Source organism: Triturus cristatus, chromosome 3_1 (genome assembly GCF_964204655.1).
Source record: "Triturus cristatus chromosome 3_1, aTriCri1.1, whole genome shotgun sequence".
Lineage (NCBI taxonomy): Eukaryota > Metazoa > Chordata > Amphibia > Caudata > Salamandridae > Triturus > Triturus cristatus.
This window is the reverse complement of record NC_140583.1, coordinates 512,108,179-512,130,749: the sequence shown is the minus strand read 5'-3', so window position 1 is coordinate 512,130,749 and position 22,571 is coordinate 512,108,179. Positions and strand designations below refer to the sequence as shown.

General features: G+C 49.2%; 1 protein-coding gene across 1 annotated transcript in view; it reads right to left on the bottom strand.

Annotated features, from left to right (window-relative positions):
- Positions 1-22,571, bottom strand: part of LOC146860507 (aminopeptidase Ey-like) — a 188,991-nt gene that overhangs the window by 54,340 nt on the left and 112,080 nt on the right. The window contains exon 14 of the mRNA XM_085644419.1: positions 4,000-4,150. Coding sequence (XP_085500545.1) covers positions 4,000-4,150 — 151 coding nt within the window. The remainder of the gene's footprint in view (positions 1-3,999; positions 4,151-22,571) is intronic.

Sequence of the window (22,571 nt, the reverse complement as noted above, 5' to 3'; positions counted from 1 at the left end):
CTTTGAAGCATGGAATGTAAGAGCCATTTTGGGTGGCATTCTGGATATGGTGATAGAATCAAATGCCAGCCTTCAGGGTTGGGGAGCAAGGTGCGGTTCCCTGACAACAGGGGGGAAAGTGGACAATGCAAACGAAGGAGGTTCATATCCTCTTTGGAGAGGATGTAGCCTTATGGCTAGAGCGGTCGACCTTGAACGCTTAACATCCTGTGATTCTGGGCAAATCACTTAATCTCCCTGTGTGTAACAAAAATGAATGTGCCCTTCTGTAACGAAACTGGTGCTATGTAAAGCGCTGTGATACCCGATGTCTCGAGTCTAATTTGCGCTATGTGACACTCTAAAATAAAAAAAAGCTATCCAAAGTTGTTGACAGGATCTTTTGCGGTGAAGAGTTTTGTCAGGCACCAGGTAAAATGTGTGTTTTATTAAGGATGGGCGATGTTTCTGCTGTGAGTATGTCAACAAGTTGGGAAGACTACGGTCAAAGGCTTTAGCGGAGATCATGATTCAGGCTCAGTTCATACCGGGAATGACCACCAGGGTGGCAAATAGGAATTTCAAAAGTTTGAAGGATTTCAGCGATTGGATGTTAAACAGGGAAGTGTTTAGGGCAGTGAGCAACAGATTGGGCCCCTTTATGGTGGATTTGTTTGCGAAAGGGTAAATGCGCAGGTGAACAGATTTTACAGATGGAGACCGGATCCAGAGACAGAGGTGGTGGATGCATTTATGCAGTACTGGAAAGGTGTCAGCAATTATGCATTTCTGCCTTTTGCGTTGATTCAAAAATTAATGTTAAAGCTGAAGAGAGAACAGGCAGAGGTAGTGCTGATTGCTTCCTTTTGGTCATCCCAATTATGGTATCCTAACTTTACTACTCCTAAACTTTCGGTATTCACAGAAGGCAATTAGGAGTACTAAAGTTAGGATTCCTAACTTTACTACTCCTAAACAGAGAAAAATCCTAACTTTACGACTTTCGGTATTCACAGAAGGCATTTAGGAGTACTAAAGTTAGGATTCCTAACTTTACAACTCCTAAACAGAGAAAAATCCTAACTTTACGACTTTCGGTATTCACAGAAGGCATTTAGGAGTACTAAAGTTAGGATTCTAACTTTACAACTCCTAAACAGAGAAAAATCCTAACTTTACAACTTTCAGTATTCACAAAAGGCATTTAGGAGTATTAAAAGTGAAGAATCCTAACTTTAGAACACATAAATGCCTTTTGCGAATACCGAAAGTCGTAAAGTGAGGATTTTGACTCAGATTACTTTTGCGAATCGGGACCAGGAGTCGTAAGTGATTTCTGTGAATACCAAAAATCGTAAGTGCCTTATGTGAATACCAGAAGTAGTAAGTTTAGGATTTTGTCTCAGATTAGGTCTGTGAATTGGCCTCATAGAGTTCAGGATGTGCCCTGTGCAAAAGACTGTATTCTGTTCGCTTTCGCAGGTTATGTTGCGCCAATAATAAATTCTAAATCACATATTGTATGTAGATGATAGACAACTTGCTTCTTAGTTCACTAATGTCATTGTCATCAGGAAAGATGGTGAGTAATGAATGCAATTACTTTCAATGAATGATTCACATTGCATGAATATATCTTATGTCTACCAAGGTAAAATGTTTCAGCAAGTAAAAGATGTACACTTTTTTGAGTGTTTAATCATTTTTACATGTGTGTTGCATGATATACATGCCAAAGGTTTCCATGGTTAGATTTCTGCATCTGGATGGGATCTTAGATCCAAGCTAGACCCTTAGCCCGTTTTCCCTGTTAATGTGTTGGTTCACCCACCTCTAATGTATAATAATGTTTTTTCCACAACTATGTGTCAGCAGAAATTGACACAGCTTAATAACAGCTTGATAAATGCGAGCTTTGTGATTATTCATATAACCCCAGAAATAGTTCAGCGGCACAGAAAACAAGCATTGGCAAAGCCACTCGGTTTCGCATATTCGAAATCTATTGGCTTTTTCAATGTTTTTTTAAATGCTGCACAGTAGTTGAGTTGCTGTGTAACATGGTTGAAGTAAAAAAGAAAGTCTTGGCATAGCCAATAGGTCTCGCTTTTTGTACCTTATTAGTGTTTTGCCATGCAACACATTATCCTGGGTGCTGTGCCGCCAGGTATTGAAGAACTACACAATTAATCCACACTGGGTGTGAAGGAAAGAGTGAATAGTATTTGTGCATGAAAATAGTACCAGGTGCATATGTAAGAAACAGCAAAAGGGAACACTCATAACAAATGTGTCCATCTTCTGTGCAGCATGCTGGTACCAGTGCATTTTGCTCCAGTAAGGGTAGGCAAGTAAATAAAGTGTTAAAAACATGCTACAGCCAATAGAAATGGGAGAAAAGAAAGTAACACGCACAGGAACCAATGAGAAGCCAGGAAAAAGAGGACGTAAGCTCCTTTTAACTTTATATTGAAAATAATAGATTTCACAGCTAAACCTAAAAACCCGATCTTCACATGTTACTTGCTGTCTGCATGAATACCACCAGTAAGTCTTAACTGCAAACAATCTAATAATTGTGAAGACAAACTGTCGTTTTACCTTCAAAACTATGCTCCTTTGTACCTCTCCTTTATTTCCCTGTATTCCGTTTCATTCATGTTCCTAATCCAGGACTGGCTGGCTCTGTAGTCAAAAGTCCCAGACAAGGACTTGGCAGGAGGCACAGCTTCAGGATGTTCTTATGAGGTCTTGAGAAGGCACACAAGGTTGTGAGCAGCACAGGCCTGGTGCCAGGGTCTCAGCTTCTGTATGCCACAGTGCTTAATTTGTGCATGTGATTTCCGGTGCTCGGCGCAGGCACTTAATTGCCAGCACCGGCTCTACTCACAGTCAACCACATGGTGGCGCTGTGTTTTTAATATTGAGCACAACAAACCTGTTTATTGAGTCCAGGTACATTGAAAATGAATAATGCCAGTCTCTTATGCCATTATTATAGCTTTGTGTGGTCTGAAATATTCGGAATTGTCACACTTGTAGGAGTGCGATGGTTTGGTGTTATGTTATTACTGCCACTGGCAGAGAATGGATTTTGCCGGTTGTAGTGGCCTTCTGAGAAAGGGCCGTCACTTACTTTTGTACAAATAGAGCACTGGTATGCCATGAGCAGACAGGTTAGGTGCAGAATGAATCGGACGTTGTTCACGCTCAGCAGATGTCCGAGAAGCAGTCCATGTGTAAGAAGCATACCCCACCAACTAGCATGAGTAGGTATCACAGGTGATAATAGATTCGTGCTCCATTTTAGCACTGCAGGACGATAACCAGAAATGTTCGCCTCATTGTCATAAATACCAGGGGTCGCAAGGATCATGGCCTGAGACTGGAAGCTGAAGATCAGGTGTCGCAACTGTGACCCCTGGTGCCTATTAAATGACATCAATTTAATGTAATGGGCAGTCCCTGGAAACTAGGTTTCATCTACTCCACAAAAAATTAAAATATAAAAAGTTGGTTGTGGCCTACAGAACGTATCTATAAATCAGAGAAACTGGGTTTATCTTCCACGAATTAAGCAACAAATGTAATTTCAGAAGCTCAACAAATGAATCATTTCTTTCCATCCCTGTAAAGTAGGGGCTAGTTCTCCATGTCAGTGATGGTGCACACAATAGCCCACATGTGAGACTGCTATAGTCAGACTCCTGTACTCCTAGACTAATTCAAAAGGCTGCACTCCTGTGGTGGTCCTCTGATTAGGACAGGGTCTCAAACCTCTACTCCATGCCAGATGCCAGTGTCTAAGTGTAGACAACTTAGGTAGCATCTCTGGCCCACATTTCACTCCTATCCAACCACCTATCAGAGTGCTTTCACGATTTGACAATGTTTTGAAGAAATCTCAAAGTCAACAATCTGTGCAAGCTCCAGTGCATTTACATACACCTTTCTGATTATTTGGTGCAAGGTAATATTTTCACAAAAAGTTGAATAACAGTGTAAGAATAAGGATCCTACCGTCATATTTCCAAAAACAAGAGTATCGCGATCAAACATCAAGGTGAAATAACTCAAGCTGTTCAGCGACGCCTGCCAAGGCATGTACTCGGTTTCCTTTACAAGAAATTTAGTGGTGTCCAGAGCCGAAGTTGTATTAATATGTTGAGCTCTAAGGGAAAACAAAGAAACATAGTTCTTTAAAATACATATGGATAAAACTGTACCCCTAAATAGGCATAAAAGGGTTACATTTCAACGGAAGTAAATTTTTAATATGCTTTTTGATCTGAATTACTTTTGGAGTCCTACTTTTCCAAGCATGTTAGGCCTTTAAAATAATACGTCTCAAACCCCTTAATTATTAAACACATGGATCTCTACAGTACAGTTTTGTTTGTTTCTACTATTTCCCTTGCAATAACTTGAGTACTGTGTTCAGCAAATGGGGCTGAATGCTCTCCTCAACTTGGTAAAGAGCAGGTCACGGTTTCTAATCCCAGTAATTTTGACTCAGCCTTTCATCCTCCACAAGGTCGGTAAATTGAGAAGCATTGCATTGGTTATTTGTGACACTTCATATTTAAAACACTTAGACATGCTGAAATGTGGTGTAAATAGCTACAGAAATATTAGTTTAAAAACGAACTACCAAGGTCAGACCAAATATATTTTCATTTTGAATAGTTTCACTTTTTTTTTTACCTCTCACAGTGGAAGTGCAGTATATATTGTTTTATTTAGTCATATTTTACTTCAGTTCACTACATACCACATAACCTTTTAGAACAACACCCTAAAAATAATGATTTCAGAATTTACATTAAAATGTTCTTGTCATCTGAATTCATTAAACCATTACTCATATTCTATAAAGTAAGTCATCAATATCTTTTAACATGATTTATAAGCCCTCTGCAGACCTTTGTAGAGAGTTTCACGCGGTCCTATGTTAATCTCCTGTCGGGGTACTGTAAAGAAGCTGTAGCTTGAGTTTTGTTTTTTACCTCAGTCAATACAGCAGTCACACTCATCCACTGAGAGCCTGGAGCTTTGGCTTCTCCCATGTCTCACACATGCAAGGAAGCAGTTGTGCCCATGCGTCCATGTAAGGATGGTCTGGAGGGTCTGTATGCTGTCTTTGGGTACTAACAGGTTTTTAGAGTTCAGGGAAGGGTAGCATTAAGGAGTAGTAAGGGTTTTTCGGGTTCAGTGAAGGGTAGAAATAAGGATAGTAAGGGGTTATTAGGCTTCAGGGGCAAGTGAGTAAAGGGGCACCAACGGTTCTTTAGAGTTCAGAGAATGGTAGCGTTAAGAGGTATTAATGGGGTTAGTATGGTTCAGGGATTGGTTGTATTAGGGGATTGTTATGCGTTTTAGGATAGTACAGGTTATTTAGGCTTTAGGGAAAGATAACATTAAGGGGTGGTTAGGGTTTTTTAAGATTCAGGGATGGTTATGTAAAAGTTAGTAAGATGTTTTCAAGGTTCATTAGTGTTAACGGGCAGTAAAGGGTTTGAAGACTTCAGCAAAGGGTAGCAATAAAAGGAAGTAAGAGATTGTTTTGGTTCAGGGAAGGGTGGTGTTAAGGGATGGCAAGGGGCTTTTATGGTTCAGATAAGGATAGCATTGGGGGAAGTTGAAGGTATTTAGAGTTCGGGATTGGTAGTGCTTAAGGGTAGTAAATGGTTTCTATGGTTTAGGGAAGGGTACCATTAGGGGATAGTAAGAAGTTTTACGGTTTGAGGAAGGGTACCAAAAAGGGGAAGTAAGCATTTTGTAAGTGCAGGGAAGAGTAAGATTAGGAGGTTGTGGGGGGATTTTAGGGTTCAGGGAAGGGTAACATTATGAATTGGTAGGAGGTTATTAGGGTCCAGGGAAGAGTAACATTAAGGGTTAGTAAGTGTTTGTAGGCTTCAGGGATTGGAAGCATTAAGAGATAGCTATGACTTTTAGGGTTCCAGGGAAGGGTAGCATTTAGGGGTACTAAGGAGTTCTTAGGGTCTAGGGAAAGGTAGTATTAACAGATAATTTGGGGTTAATGGTTCAGGTATGAGACACATTAAGAGTACTAAGGGAATAACAGGGTGCAGTTAGATAGGTTAAAGAATACATATAACACAAATATTTGAACTCAGATTTGATGTTGTTGACGTTGTAAAAGTCAATAATATTAAATCCAACCTGTCCTGGAGCTAATGCCCATTCGCCTAGAGTAATTAATATTCCTACTAGGGCATAGAGGAAACAAGTAACAAGATACTCTGCATGAGAGGAACAGTCTCTCGCCCATGAAGTAGTTGCATAGTAAATTCACAGGAAACAAGATTCAGAGTTGGAGGGTATTAAAAAAATTAAAGCTATGTACATATAAATATATATACATACATGAATACATACACACATGCCAACCGATCTTGGCCATAGAGAGGGGGGGAGGCGGCATGGTCACAACCCAGATGGACATACTGGATAGTTTCTGCTCGTACTATGGGACACTTTACAAGAGCGCGCTGGAGGGGCTGGAGGGGGACATCTACGCTTTTTTGGAGGGGCTGCAGCTGCCACAAATTGACCGGGAAGACGCGGAGGCCTTAGGCCAAGACATAGGCCTAGAGGAAATCAAGGGGGCGGTGAAACGAATGGCGCGGAACAAAACTCCGGGCCTGGACGGTTTGCCCATAGAATTTTATGGCAGATACCTAGATCAACTGGCCCCGAGGCTCCAGGAGGTGTACAAAGAGGCCAAGCATAGGGGTAGACTGCCACAATCCATGTGCGAGGCATTGATGATCCCACTACTGAAGCCGGGAAGGGAGGGTACTGACCTGGCTTCTTACAGGCCGCTGTCAATGCTGACGACGGACTATAAAATCCTGAGCACCATCTTGGCGACCAGACTGCTGCAGCACATGCCACGACTGGTTCATGGTGACCAGTCGGGGTTCATCCCTGTGAGGAACACCACCGCTAACATCCGCCGACTTATCTGATTGCTGGGGGACCCGCTGGCGGGAGCACAAACGCCACTTGTCTTATCGATCGATATAGAAAAGGCTTTCGATAGCCTAGAATGGGACTATCTGTACGGAGCCATGAAGCGTTTTGGCCCTGGGGATGGATACATAGGTTGGATAAAGGTCCTATACGCCTCAGCGGTGGCGAGGGTGCGGGTAGGATCCCTCATATCGGACCGGTACCAAGTGTGTTGAGGCACCAGACAGGGGTGCTCGCTTTCCCCGCTGTTGTTTGCGCTGGCAATAGAGCCCCTCGCGGCGGAGGCCAGAACAGGACGTTACTACAGGGGGCTGAACTACAGAGGGACCCCGCAACTTATCTCACTATACGCAGACGATCTGCTTTTGTTCTTGGAGGATGCCGCAGACGCGCTGAAAGGTGCAGAGAGACTTCTCGTGAGATTTGGCAGGATCTCTGGGTTGCAAGTAAACTGGTCCAAGACCTGTTTGTTCCCGCTGCGCCAGGGCAAACCGAGACCTGACATCCGGCCACTGCTCAATTGGGAGCCTCGTTGCCTTAAATACTTGGGAGTACATATTTACCATTCTGCGGCGGATATGCTGGAGGGCAACGTGGGACGCTGCATAAGAGCACTGAAGGGCAGTATGTCCTTCTGGGCCACACTCCCGCTCTCAGTGACAGGACGAATCTCATTATTAAAAATGATAGCTTTGCCGCGTCTCCTATATTACTTCAGTACGCTACCGGTGTGGATACCGGGCTCTGTTTTCCGGCAGCTGCGATCGCTCTTACTCTCGTTCCTCTTGGGCACAGGAAGGCGCAGAGTCGCGATGGCGACTCTGACCCGGCCTAAGGACGAAGGGGGCCTAGCGGTCCCAGACTTCGAGTTTTACTATCTGGCGGCGCAGCTGCAGATCTTCACACAGGAGGTGGCAAGGGTATATCGGGGACCGGAGCAGGACAGAGAGAGAGGCACCCCCCGGCATGTGCTGGCGTATATCATGCTGCAGCAGAGGCTGGTCGTCGGCGACTTGTCAATGGAGGAACAAACGTTCAGGCAATGCTGGAACCGATCGCAGCGCTGCGCGGGAGTGCGGCGCCCGTATGCGCCGGAGATACCGCTGGGTATGGTGACGGCGCTCCCGCACGGAGGAGATTGGTCGGGATTGCAGGTGTGGGAGGAGGCGGGCCTACAAATGTTGGGCGACTTGTACGAGGAGGGAGCGTTGCTCCCTTATCAAACCCTGCAGGAGCGGTTTGATCTTCCGAGGGGAGACTATCTGATGCACGCAGCAGTGACTGAAGCGATACAGGAGCACTGGGGAGAGGGGCTCCTCGAGCCCACCACATCTGCGGCTTGCCAATACACCATGATGTCTGCTGGCACCTATAAAGCAGTGGCTTGTCTGTACTCCAGAACGATGCGCGAAACCTTACAGCCGATGGCGGCGCTGAAGGAGAAATGGGAACTGGACTTGCAAACCGAGATCCCTGATGCTGCGTGGGTGGGTATAGTAAGAAGGGCCAGGAAGAGCACACGGAACGCACGCTTCCAGTTGATACACTTTTATATCCTCCACAGGGCCTACCTCACCCCAGGTAAAATCAGGAAATATTTTGGAGCGGACGATGCGGCGTGCCCTAGATGCGGCGCAATAGGAGCAGAGCTAGGTCACATGCTATGGGACTGCCCTCACCTACGCGAATACTGGAGGGAAGTGGGCGAGACACTGGCTGAGGTAACGGACAGAGACTTGCAATATAACAAGGCGGTCTGTGTCCTACACTGGTTTCCCCACACACCCAAAAACAAGACCACAAGTAAATTCATAGACATGGGCCTCCTCCTGGCAAAAATAGAAGTGACGAGACTCTGGAAGTCGAAGGTGGGTCCCACACATAGGAGATGGATTAAGGAACTGCAGAAATGGGCGGCGAGTGAAAGTACGCTTAGATATCAACTGGCGAGCCGTAAGGCAGATGATAGGATGCTAGAGACGGCCACGGAGTGGGAAGTGTTGGTGCAGGCCCTGCGCAACAGTGCGGTTGAGGAGCAAGTGGAGTCCTCTGATCCTGACGATGGTCCCCAGACAGTTCCACCCACACAGACACAGTAGATAGTCATTTATTTCTGATACGTACCCAAGACTACATGTCAAGGCCGAGACCAGTCGTAGGCGAGGGCACTGAAGGGTGGTGAGGGAGGGAGATAGGGGGATAGGGATTGGGGAGGGGAAATGACTGGGTGGGGGGGAAGGGGGGGAGAAAATTTAAAAGCGGAATATAGACATCCCATAATGATATCAACAACTGTACAGGGGGACATAGGGTTATGTATAAGGACCTACATGTTATCACTGCCCGGCCTCTGGGATGTGGGCTTACAAGCTGTGTATGGTAGCCTTGGGCCGGAAAAGAACACGGCACTGGCATTTGCGGTGCAGGATCCTTATGTATGTGAGCTGATTATCCTCTTGTTCTGCAATAAAAACGGTTTAAAAAATAAAATAAAAATGAATACATACACACATTCAAAAGGTGCCCAGATTAGATTGCCCATCAGCATGATAACATAGTGGAATTATTAGCTAATGTTTGCCTTCTGAGATAGACTGCATGGCTGATTGGTTAGGAAAGAAGAGATCCAGGAGTAGAATCCTCAGAGTCTAGCAGGAATTGGGTCTGCATGTTAAAAATTGAGCTTGTGGTTGTTAGAGGTATGCACCCTGTCCAAGCAGGAACCACATTCCTAGTCATGCTGATTCACAAAACACCCTAAATTAACCTGTGCATATCCTGTGGCAGCTTAGCACAGAGCAGTCAAGCCTAACTTAATAGGCAATGTGTAAAGTATTTGTGGAACACTTCAAACAGTAAAACTATGAAAACACCACACCAAAAAGTATCACATCTGGTTAGAAAAATAAAGCCTAATGTAATGAATAAAATAAGACCGAAATGACAAAATTCCAATAAGTAGAACTAGAGTTATAAATGTTTAAAGAATAAACAGAAAAGTAGTGCTGAAAAGCATAAAGTGCTAATCTGGGGCTATCTGGTTGCACTAGACCGGGTCAAGTCCAAAACTTCAGGCCAACCGCCAAGGGCACGGGTCGGACACAGGGACTAGTCTTGGCTTGCTGAAGAAGTACCTTGTTTGCGTTGGCATCATGGACGAGATGTGAGGAGCAGAGGAGGTAAAGCATCATTGACTATCTACAGATTTAGGCGATGTGTCATTGTCAATCTATAGAGTGAAGGTGATGTGTCGGCTCTGAGCTGCACAAAGTCAGAGAATACTTTGGAAATGGTGTCACTGCACCGCGCAGTCAGCGATACATTGAATACGATCCTTGCAACAGTGGTGATGCATTCGCAGTTGTAGAGATGCACTGTTTCTGAGCTCCTGCATAGTCCGCGATGCGTGAATTCTGCTGGAGCAGCACTTTAATCCGCTTCCAGGGGCCCAAGACTGGATTGATATCAATAACAGGGCAAACTCACAGATGGCAGAGTCCCAGTGTTCAGGCAGGTGATTTGTAAGTCTATGATGTTCCTAAGAGACAGAGACAGGAGGCAAGCCAGAAAGCCCTTGGAGTCACTCTGGTTCTGAGTTCAGGTGATGTGAGTCCAGTCCTTCTCACCCAGGCAAGGAGTGCAGCAGGCAGCAGGTCAGACCAGCAACAAAGCAGTTCTTCCAGGCAGCAGTCCAGCAGAGGGGCAGTCCTTGAGCAGCACAGCAGACCTTTTTCCTGGTAAAGTATCCACATGTACAGAAGTGTACTGGAGTAGTAGGGTCAGAAGCCCAGTACTTATATCCATTGGTGCCTTTGAAGTGAGGAAGACTTCAAAGAAGGGCTTTGAAGTACACAGAGGTCTTTCCTTTCTGCCCTGGCTCCAAACCCACTACAGGGGGCTAAGCCGTCCTTTGTGTGGGGACCGGACGCAGCCTATTTAGGTGTAAATGTGAGGCCATGCCCAGGATGGCCAATCGTGGTTGGATGGCCCATCAAGTCACACCTAAGCTCCCTTGTGTGTGGCTGTCTAGAAGGAATGCACAAAGCCCAGATGTCACCCACCCTAGACATGTAATGGAGACAGGCTGCAGGCACACAGGGCTTAGAACAGAAAATGTTTATCTTTCTAAAAGAGGCATTTTTGAAATTGTAATGATAAATTTGACTTATCCATTAAAGAGGATTTATCATTAGAATTCCACCAGTAATAAACAATACAGCTCTACCTCCTTCCAATTGGTAATCACAGCTTATTAGATGTAACAAGGAATCCCCAATGTTAACCTATGGGAGGAGAAGGCCTCACAGTAGTGAAAAGTGAATTTGGGAGCTAGCAGATAGCGACCATAAAGCTCTTGTCACTGAGTTTAGTCTAGATTTCTTCTGCAGGCCCCATGACTATGCTAATGATACTTTTTAAACTCCATTAGTCCTTACAAACAATGTAGGAATATTAAGGGGCCGATTCCGATCCTGTATTTTTTTCCCGTACGACTCGTATCCGTATTTATTTACGTACGAATCGTACACGTACCGTACAAACGGTGAAGTACGATTCGTACGGGAAAAATACATACAAATCGCCTCGGGAAAAGTCTACGAGACGTCCCCGGACAGTTTTACGTTCGAGTCGTAAAACTGAAGTCCGAGCGCACAAGCCCGATCCGTACCGGCGTTCCGAATGCACAAGCGTATGGAAAACGTCCCGTACGGAGCGAACTGTGTACGACCCCTACCCCGGGTACACTTGTGCCCGGGGTACGAGTCTTACGGCCCCCCCACCCCAGCCCCATATGTACACACCGTACCCCCACCCCAGCCCCGTATGTACGCACTGTACCCCCAGCCCTGTATGTACGCATGTACCCCCAATCCCGTATGTACGCGCCGTACCCCCACACCAGCCCCGTATGTAAGCGCCGTACCCCCACACCAGCCCCGTATGAACGCGCCGCACCCCCAGCGCTATGCACTGGGGGTACGGCGCGTTCATACGGGGCTGGGGGTACGACGCGTACATACGGGGCTGGGGTGGGGGTACGGCACGTACATATGGGGCTCGGGGTATGGTGCATACATACGGGGCTGGGGGTACGGGGCGTACATATGCAGGTGGGGTGGGGTGGGGGGTACGGTCCGTACATATGCAATGTTGGGGTACGCACCGTACATGATGACACGTACGATGTGGGTGATGGCGTGTACGTCACGTAGCAGGCCCCCTTTTCCTCGTGCATCACGGCGTACTTAGCTTTTCCGGCACTTTTTGGCTCCCGTAAAAATATAGCCGTGCGTAGTGCTGTGGGTACGAATCATACTTGCTGGTCTGTAAAACGCTGCCTGACTCCGTGCGGACGTCGCGTACGCGCTTCCAGGATCGGAATTGTATGTATTTTTTAGCCGTACAGTGTTTTTTAAGATTCGTACGGAAATGGTATTTCTGTACGAATCGTACTTGCTGGTTTGTACGGTGGAATTCCCGGGTACGAGTCGTACGGAGAAAACGCTCCGTACGACCATTTGTACCCGGGTTTTACAGGATCGGAATTGGCACCTAATTGGGGTAATACTAACAATGATTAACATGCTAAGGCTAAAATCTATCAATCATTAGAGGTCCATTTTGAATTTTATGAATATTCCAACTCAAGCACCTCTAAATTTTCCTCTAAATATTCTGAGCTTTTCAAACCCCTTAAACACCTTTTCAGAAAACAATTTAGAAAGACACAAGTTAAGCCCATGCAGTGCCCTTAGTGCACTAGAGAGTTTAGGGTTGCATCGGGGGTTTGATTAAGGCTGTCAGATAGGGCTCCAAAATGAGCATAAAATCAGCCAGGAAGGTCTATAAGACAACCATGACTAACTCCAAGAAAACATGGGTTGAGGAGCAATGGGCCAAGATGCTCTTAGGAAGCGAGACCATAGTATCATCTTTTAAATCATTGCTGTTGGTAGTAGCTGTGGAATCACCCCCCAGATGTATTTGTTCCAGTACACATATGGGTCAAACATTTTAAAACTTTATACAGATAGAAGGATATCTTTAGCCCTGGTCCCTGCCCCAATGATGATGATGGAATGACTCTATCTTTGGTCTTCCCTTTTTTCTCCCAATAGTATTTACACTAAAGCAAACTAAGGCTGCTCTTTCCCATATGAAGAAGGCTTAAGCACTCCACCCTCATAGCATACCTGTGGTTTTATTCCATTCGGAGCCAGACATTTGGGTCCCCTATTTGAATATGTTAAGTATTGCTGTCGAGGGGAGGAGCCTAGCGCGCAACCAAGATGGCCGCGTAGGTGCGAGGCTCCCGAGGACCTCCGCGACCTCCTGCATAAATCCTGACTATATCCTGTCCTAGACGAGGGGACTGTGTTTGTGAGACCGAGCTGAGGCGCCACCCGTTTTCCGTTCCCAAATCGGACCTCGGACACCGGCGGGAGCACCGATTGAGGTTTGCGGCCTTCTCCACGCCGGCCCCCCGGATTGGAGTTGTGGGGCGATCCGGAGACAAAGTGAACAACAGCGGCGGGCGGGGCTGGGCGACTCGCGTACCCCGCACTTTCACTTTCGCTTTCGCGCCCTCCTTGCTGCCAAGCGAGGTAGGGTCGCGGGGCGGCGTGCGGTGGTGTGGCCTCGTCGGGGTGCCCTGCCGGCCCGCCAGCTGTGATCCGCCCTTCGGAGCTGTGGTCGCCCCCCCCCGGAGCCCGTGAACTGGTTTGTCGGCCCCTTTCAAGGAGATTGGCACGATTTGGGGACTGGAGCCATGTCCACGAAGCAAGATGGCGACCGGGCAAAGGTGAAATCGACCCGCCGTGGCGCAGCCCATCAATCCAACAGCATGGACCGCTACACCCTCCAGAAGGGATCTCCAGAGGCGCCGCGTAGGTCCCCTGTGGGCCCGACTGATGCTCCTGCTCTGCCCGCGGATCTGACCCTCCGAGACGTCATGGGCGCCATCGCCGAGATGAAGGCCTCGGTGGACCAGCGCTTTGACACTCTGGCGCAGAAGATTGACTCGGTCCTCGTGGATGTGGGCCTGGTGAGGGCCGATCTGTCCAAGACGAATGACCGGGTCGACTCTTTGGCCCACACTACCTCGGGCCTCCCAACGGACGTGGCGGCCCTCCAAAAGGAGGTGCGCCGACTTGGCCAGGCGCGCGCCCTGATGGATCGTCGACTGGAGGATTCCGAGGGTCGGGCCCGGAGGAACAATGTCCGCATCGTCGGTGTGCCGGAGGGACGTGAGGAGGAGGCGGCGGATCTGTTTGTGGAGGACCTGATCCTTACCCATCTCCAGCCCCGGGGGCTGAGTAAACTCTTTGCGGTGGAACGTGCCCATAGGGTCCCCGGAGGAAGACCTAAGGTCGGAGCCCCTCCGAGGCCTCTCATTGCCCGGATTTTCAACTTTCGGGACAGAGACGCTATCCTGCAGACTTCTAGGCTACAAGGACCGGTCAGACTCGACAATATGGACGTAAACTTCTATCCTGATTTTACTCCGGCAGTCCAGAAGCAGAGACTGAGTTTTCTCGGAGTCAAACGTCGCCTACGGGACCTGAACCTCAAGTATGCGATGCTTTTTCCAGCGAAGTTGAGGGTAGAGGTGGATGGCCGCACGCACTTTTTTGATCGTCCCGAGGCGGCCGGGGACTGGTTGGACACTTTGCCCGAGGATCGGGGCCGAGGGGGTGGGGGGGGCGCGGTTGGCGGGGAGGGCTCGCCGGATCAGGACTGAGGGACTAATAGTAGGCCTTGCTCTGGACAACATTATTGTCATCATTGACTGATTGTGTAAGTTCCCCTCCCGTGGAGGTCGTACGGGGTCTCTTGGGGGCTCTCCCTCCTCCTCTGGGGGACTAGTTAGTTTTCTTATCTATGGGGCGACAGGCACACTGCACTTTGGGGGGGCTGTTTGGGCTCATGCAGGGGTGCAGGGAGGGGGGAGTTCTGTTGGGACGGGTGGGTTGGGGTGGGGTGTTGTTTGTTTTTACCGCAAGGCAAACCCTTTACTGTGTTGGTGTTTTTGAGGTGCTCTCGGGGGGACGAATGATGGCTTCTGTACGTGATGGGGGGTAGGGACTTGACTTTGTTGTCGTGGAACGTTAATGGACTGGGGGATAGGATTAAGCGAGGTGTGGTCCTGCAGTATCTGAAACGAATTTCGCCAGATGTGGTCTTTCTGCAGGAGACACACCTTATTGGTAATTCCTTTTGTGCCATGAATCGGCGTGGCTATCGTTTGGTGGCCCACTCGGGCTTCACATCTGGCTCGCGGGGGGTGGGTATCATGGTTAAGAACTCGCTCCCGCTGGAAATAGACGAGGTGCGCCATGATGAGAGGGGACGCTATACTGCCTTGATGGGGAGAATGGAGGGCAAAGTAGTTGTCTTTGTTTCAGTGTACGTCCCACCGGGGTTACAGTCTACCACTTTTGCGGACCTGGGGCGCCTCCTCCTTGACCTCCCGGGGGGGCTTCTGGTGGTTGGGGGGGATTTCAATGCGGTGGTTTCTGGGACTATGGATCGTCACCCCCCTAGGGACCTCCCCCGGGCGCAGGCGTGGCTGTCCGGCCTCTTATATACATTGGGATTGGTGGACTGCTGGCGCTTAAAACATCCCACGCAGCTGCAATACACCTTCCATTCGGGTGCCCATGGTAGCCTCTCGCGGCTTGATCATATCCTTGTCCCTGCGGCCTATGCTGGGAGAGTGGGAGAGGTGCGCCATCTGGCGCGGGGTATTTCAGATCACTCCCCGCTCCTGTTGCACTTTGGTGTCCTCCCGAGGGGGGAGGGCAGGGTAGCTCCAATCAATGCCTGGTACCTGCGCGACCCCACCATTCGTGCTGACTTGATTAAAGCCTTGCAGCGGTATTTTGAGGAGAATGTGGGGTCTGTCCCTTCGGCTATCTCCCTGTGGGAGGCCTTCAAGACAGTTCTTAGGGGGGAGGCCCTCTCCTTCATATCCCATGCCCGGAGGCGCGAGCAGGAGGAGGTGACCCGGGTGGAGGCCGAAATTACTGAATTAGAGGGTGATCTGGGGAGTGGGGTGACGGATGCTGCACTACATGTTCTACACCTTAAGCAAGCGGCCTATAGGGCCCTCGTCACGGAGGCAGCCAGGGGCCTCAGTAGAGAGCAACAGGGGCGACTGTATGATGTGGGTGATAAGGCTGGTAAATTGATTGCGTGGTTGGATAAAAAGGAGAGAGCGAGTCGTGTGGTCCCGCTGATTGAGAGGATGGATGGTGTACGTGTCACCGAGCCAGAAGACATTGTCTCTTGCTTCGCGGATTATTTCCGCGAGGTGTATTCCCCGGTCTCTCCCTGCTCGGAGGCGGATTCCCATGCCCTGCTTCGAGATATCGCGCTGCCCTCCCTTTCGGTGGAGGACAGGGAGTCGTTGGATGCTGCTCCTACCTCGGACGAAATTGCCCTCGCCATACGCTCGGTCGCATCTGGCAAGGCCATGGGCCCGAACGGCATCCCTATCGAGTTGTATAAGCTGCGACCGGATGTACTGGCACCCCACCTCCGCGCGATGTTCCTGGCGGCCCATTCGCGGGGCTCCCTCCCGCCGGACCAACGTCTGGCTACAATCGTGGTGATCCACAAGGAGGGGAGACCCCGAGACCGGGTTACCTCCTATCGGCCTATCTCGCTCTTGAATGCGGAGCCCAAAATCCTTGCCAAGGTGCTCGCCAACCGACTGGTCGGCGTTGTGGGCGATTTGGTCCACAAAGACCAGTCCGGCTTTATTCCCCATCGCAACACGGCCCTCAATCTGCGGCGCTTGCACGGGGTGCTCGCGCGTGTACCGTTTGTGCGGGAGCCGGCCATCTTGGCGTCCTTAGACGCCACCATGGCGTTTGACACGCTCGAATGGCCATACATTTGGGCGATGCTGGCGAAATTTGGATTTGGACCGGGATTCATCAGCTGGGTCACATTGTTGTATTCGGGCCCATTAGCGCAGGTGGTGGTGAACGGACGAGTCTCGGCCCCATTCGCGCTGGGACGGGGCACGCGACAGGGTTGCCCCTTGTCGCCGCTCCTGTTCGCACTGGCCTTGGAACCCCTGGCGGAGTGGCTGCGGTGGCACCCTTCCATCCGTGGTCTCCGTTGGACCCCCGAGTATGAGGACCGCGTGTCCCTCTATGCTGACGATATCCTTTTGTACCTAGCCTCCCCGCGCAAATCACTGATTGTCCTGGTTGATGTCCTGCGCTCCTTTGGCCGTAACTCAGGCCTCGTCATCAACTGGGCTAAATCCTGTGTCTATGTGCTTTCCGGGGAGGCTCCCGTCCTCCCGCGGGGCTGTCCGATCCAGATTGCCTCGCAGGGGTTTCGGTACCTGGGTGTCTATATCACGCTGGACCCGGAGGCCCGCTACGAGCGGAATTTGCTTCCCCCCCTCCAGCGCTTGAAGGAGGACGTCGCGCGCTGGCGGCGCCTGCCGCTTTCGCCGCTCGGCCGGGTGGCATTGTTTAAGATGATGTCGTTGCCGCGCTTCCTGTACGCTCTCCAGAACACTATGGACTTAGTCCCGGCGCGCTACTTCCGTGAGGTGGAGAGTCTACAGCGCCGCCTGTTCTGGGATGGGAGGCCGCGTATAGCCCTGGCGAAGTTGACGCTCCCGTGGTACGACGGGGGGATCGCCCTCCCGGACATTAAGCGGTATTACTGGGCCTCCCAGCTAGCTGCAATTAATCACGGCCTCTATGGGCCCGCCTTAAACCCGGCATTTGAAATGGACAAGATGCTCCTGCCCGGTGGCGACTACAATCGAGCGCTCTACTCTGGCGCGCCCGATCCCCGCTTGACGGGGCCCACGCGTGTTATGGTACGGGTGTGGCACGCGGCCAATGCAGCTATGGGATGGAAGGACCGTTTGACCCGGGCGTCACCGTTGTATGCGCCTGAGAGGCTGGGCTCCCTGTGGACCTCGAAGGGCTTCGAGAAGTGGGACACGATAGGCATCAGTAAAGTGGGGATCTCTGGACGAGGGGGGGATTTAAAACTTTTGAGACGCTGCAGACGGAGTTTCAGCTGCAGGGCAGTGAATACTTTCGGTACTTGCAGGTCCGTCACGCGCTGGGCTCCGTCTTTCCAGACGTCGCCTCCATCCCGGAGTCTTCCCCCCTGGAGGATAGAGTGCTGGATGGCCACGTTCCGGACAGCACGATCTCCCTTATTTACAAAAAATTGATCAATGACCGCTCGGGCCTGCTGACTGGCCTCCGTGAGGCTTGGGTTGCCGACGGGCTGGAGTTGGACGACGAAGACTGGATTTCCGCGGTGGCCTCTCCGAAGGAGGTGGCCATACCGGCTCGCCTTCGCTTCGTCCAGCTTAAGATACTCCACCGGGTTTATATGACGGGGCCAAGGCTTCTGCGTATGGGCTATGCTGAGGATGGGTTGTGTAAGCGTGGGTGTGGTGCTTTGGCGACTTTTTTGCATATTTTGTGGGAATGCCCGAAGGTGGAGCGATTCTGGCGTGGTGTGCATGAGGTCCTGCGACTGGTTACGCGTGTCGCGCTGTTGCCTGAAGCGAGGAGATGCTTGCTGAATGTGTGGGAACCAACTGATTATTCGGTTCCGCAGACGCGATGGGTGACTCTGGGATACATGATAGCTAAGCGTGACATCGCTCAACTGTGGGGGTCCCAGCGGCCCCCGGCGGTGTCGGCCTGGAAAGAACACATGGATTGGTGCATGTTCCGAGAAAAGGTGGTGTATGTAGCAAGGGGTAAGCCTGGGGCGTGGGTGAAAGTATGGGGCCCCTGGAACGCCTACCGCGGGGGTATCTGCGAGCCGCCACTGCTGCCTGCCGCCTCACCGGCTCCGTCCCCCTAGTTGACCCCCTCCCCCAGCCCCGGGCACAGAGTTCCCCCAGTCCTGGATTTGTTTCCCCTCCCCCTCTTTAGATTCCTGTGGATGGTCGGGGTCCCTCCTTTGAGGAGCACGTGCGGTTACTTTCGATTGCGGGTTGCCTTGCGGGTGTGGTTTTTTTGTGTTGTTGTGTTTGTATAAAATGAAACCGTATTGTGGGCTTAGAGTCATGTGGCCCACGTCGTTGATACCTCCTGATTTACTTCTCTGCAACGCCAAGTGCCTTTTTGTATGTTCGTCAGGTGCTCCTGTCACTCTAGCGGCCGGCCGGAAGGTTGTAGGCCCATACTTGTATATACTTGAGATTGCAATAAACGGTTTAAAAAAAAAAAAAAAAAAAAAAAAAAAAAAAAGTATTGCTGTCGAAAAGGGGGAGGAAATCACAAAGTCATGGTGTGCTGCCATAATTGTTCCAATTTATAGGAAGGGGGCCAAAGATACACCTTCAAATTATAGCCCAATCAGTCTTATTGACAACACACAGAAGATCTTCTGCAAGCAAGTTGGAACCCACCTGCATGTGTAGATGCAGGAACATCAGGTCTTGTCACACCTTCAGGCAGGGTTCCGTGTGAACATAGGCATGACTGATCAGATTTCCCTCTTTATGACCATCTGCTGGAAGTATATTACTATCAAAAAAGACCATATGTATGTAGCTTTCATGGGCACGAGGGAGGGCTGCATTTGACCTTGTGCTGAGAAACACACTCTGGGAGGTACTGGACCACATGGGATTGCCCCATAATCTCAATCCTAGTCAGATTACATACAGATACGTACACACAGGTCAGGTGGAATGACCAATGTGATTTGTCTCATAGGATCCCTATTAACCCCTTGCCTGCTCATGACGGAACCACTCCGTCATGAGCCACGGGCGCTGTGTGCTCATGACGGAGTGGTTCCGTCATGCTGCGGCTGCTGCGGCCGCTCCGCCCACGAGGCGCTGTTTCCCCGACAGTGCGGGCGAATAATGCATGTGGGCGGAGTCGTGACGGAACCACTCCGTAATGAGCACAGCGCGCCCGTGGCTCATGACGGAGTGGTTCCGTCACGAGCATGGCGGCGCCGCGCTCACCCCGAACCACCCCAGCGCCGCGGCAAAATTTGTGCCGCGGCGAAGGGGTTAAACAAGGGGTGAGGCAGGGCTTTGTTTTGGTTCCTACACTGTTCTCCTTGTTTTTGTATGGCATGGGGGAAGCATTAAACAAGTGCCAGCAAGATACTCAAAAGATGGCAAGAGTCTGCATCTCAGTACTGCTCTTTGCTGATGAACCTCTGTTACCTTCACATACCCCAATGGGTCTGCAGGAATTGTTAAATCATTTTGTGGGGTTCAGCAAGCACATGGGCCTGGAGATCAACACGGGGAAATCCAAGTTTATAGCCATAAAACTTAATCACACATTCAGGAACATAATGACTGCTGATGGTTTAAGTATTGACCAGATTAGGTGCTTTGATTATTTGAGAGGTAGGCTCCCGGACAGGCTCACTTCAGATCTTCAGCTCTTAAAAAGTAATTCCAGACAATCCCATAGGTCAGCATCAATTGTTAGGAAACATAAAGCATTGACCAATAGGGCTGTATCCCTAGCTGTTAAGGTTTACAGAGCAGTGGCTCTGGGAGGGGGATTGTTCGGAGCAGAAATCTGGGGCTCTGGGGACATTTCGCAATTCAACATCCACGGAAAATTCATTTCGAAGATCACTTTTGAATGCCCCAGTCAGTGCACCAGTAATACACCTAAGGTAGGATCTGAACCTGAAGCTAGTTGTTGAGCAAGCAACCCTACTTAATGGAGGCCGTAGAATGAATGCGAGACAGAAGAGAGTGAGTGAGGAACAAATTTCTAAAATTGAAGTTGCTGTTTTAAAAGTTTAGAACTGTTTTTGTATTTTTGAATAATACGCTGCTGTCAGATAAATGGACCGCAATGTATAATTTGTATCTAAGGGAAATCTTTTACTGACGGACATGTACTTTGAGCTGCTAACCGTCTGAGGGAAAGGGCAGCTTGGTAGCCTTTTTTGGACGTGCCTTCCACACTGGTAGTCCGCCTTCAGTGCTTTTCACCTTGTTGTGCTCACATCTCTGGTGTCGCTATAGTTGTTGAGCAAGCCACCCTACTTAATGGGGGCAGGGGTGGGAATGTGCTGCGCAAGAGTGCAGCAGGCATGCCAAAGGCAAGTCCGCCTGTGCCCATCCCAGCCTGGATTGTGCCGAGCGCCTGCCTGCCTGGCTGTATAGTGAGGGCCCACAAGGTGAGGATCACATTTACCCACTATGGAACCCTTTATCTGTTTTTGAGACACTTCAGGAGACATGTACGACCTGTAGTTTGAGAGTCATTAATGTTTGCCCTTTTGAAAGGGGTATAGATTGTGAAGATTCACAGTTTGAGGGCAGGGTAAATGTCTTACCAAAGTTCTCTATTATTAAGTGCATTCTTGTGAATACTAGTTCTTTGATTAAACACCATTTGAAATTTTCTGAATTTCTGGTGGCACAGCGAGCAGATCTAGCTTTTATTACCGAAACCTGGGCCGACTACACCACAGGCCCTTAGCTTATCACAGCTGTCCCTACCGACTTTTCTATCTTTCATTTAGATAGAACCAGAAACAAGGGTGAAGGGCTGGCAGTTGTTTACTGTGACCATCTCCTGGCCAGGTTCTGGCTAGCCTCAGTGGATGGGCTTGAAGTGATGATTTTTAATATTTAGCTTACTAGGACTCAATCATTCAATGGACTCATTCTCTACCGCCCACTCGGGCCTAGAATGGCCTTTTCTGATAAAATTAGTTTACTTCTGGAAGCATCAATTCTGGAATCAGTCTTCTCAGTATTGGTCCATTTTAATATCCATCTGGAAAATAAGGTGCAGTCATCAGTGATGTCACTGATCATGGCATGAATGATGTAATATGTGAAGTTATAATCAGAGCATTGCGCGGACATATGTTATAGTTAGCTCAGGTAACAGTAACTGCTGAATTTCATTGGTTTTGTATGAGTGAAATCTGACCCATAACGTCCCTCTAACCTTTGTTTTTTGTTCAGTGAATTTCTAAAGTTGTTTAAATTGTATTTCCTAACTATAACATCCCTGTAAGCTTTGGTAATTCCTGTGAATTTCAAAGGTTTTAAAAAAATGTATTTCCCAACTGCAAACGCGCCTCTTGGTGCACTACTGGCTGGGGGATGAACTCCCCTTGGCTGCTGAATGTCGTTGGGGGCCAAGAACCCCTATTGCTGCCACAAGTAAGTCTCCCACAGTGGGATTGCTGAGACCTCGTTGGAGGCCCTGCCCCCTTTCTCAGCCACTATGCAAACACACCTTCCTGTCACTCTACTGGTGGGGTATGACCCCCACCTTGGCTGCTGAGGGTTGCTGCGGGTCAAGAACCCCTATATTTGCCCCAAGTAGGTCCCCAATAGCAGGATTGCTGGGACCTCATTGGAGGCCCGCCCACTTTTTAAACCACTCTGCAAACACGCCTTCTGACACACTACTGGTTGGGGAATGAAGTCCCCTTAGCTGCTGAGGACCGTTGGTAGCCAAGAACCCCTATTGTTGCCACAAATAAGTTCCCCACAGTGGGATTTTTGTCCATTTCTATTTTGCCTCTTTCTGCTCATTGCTGATCTTTATTCTGCCTCGCTCTGCTCATTTCTCACCTTTATTTTGCCT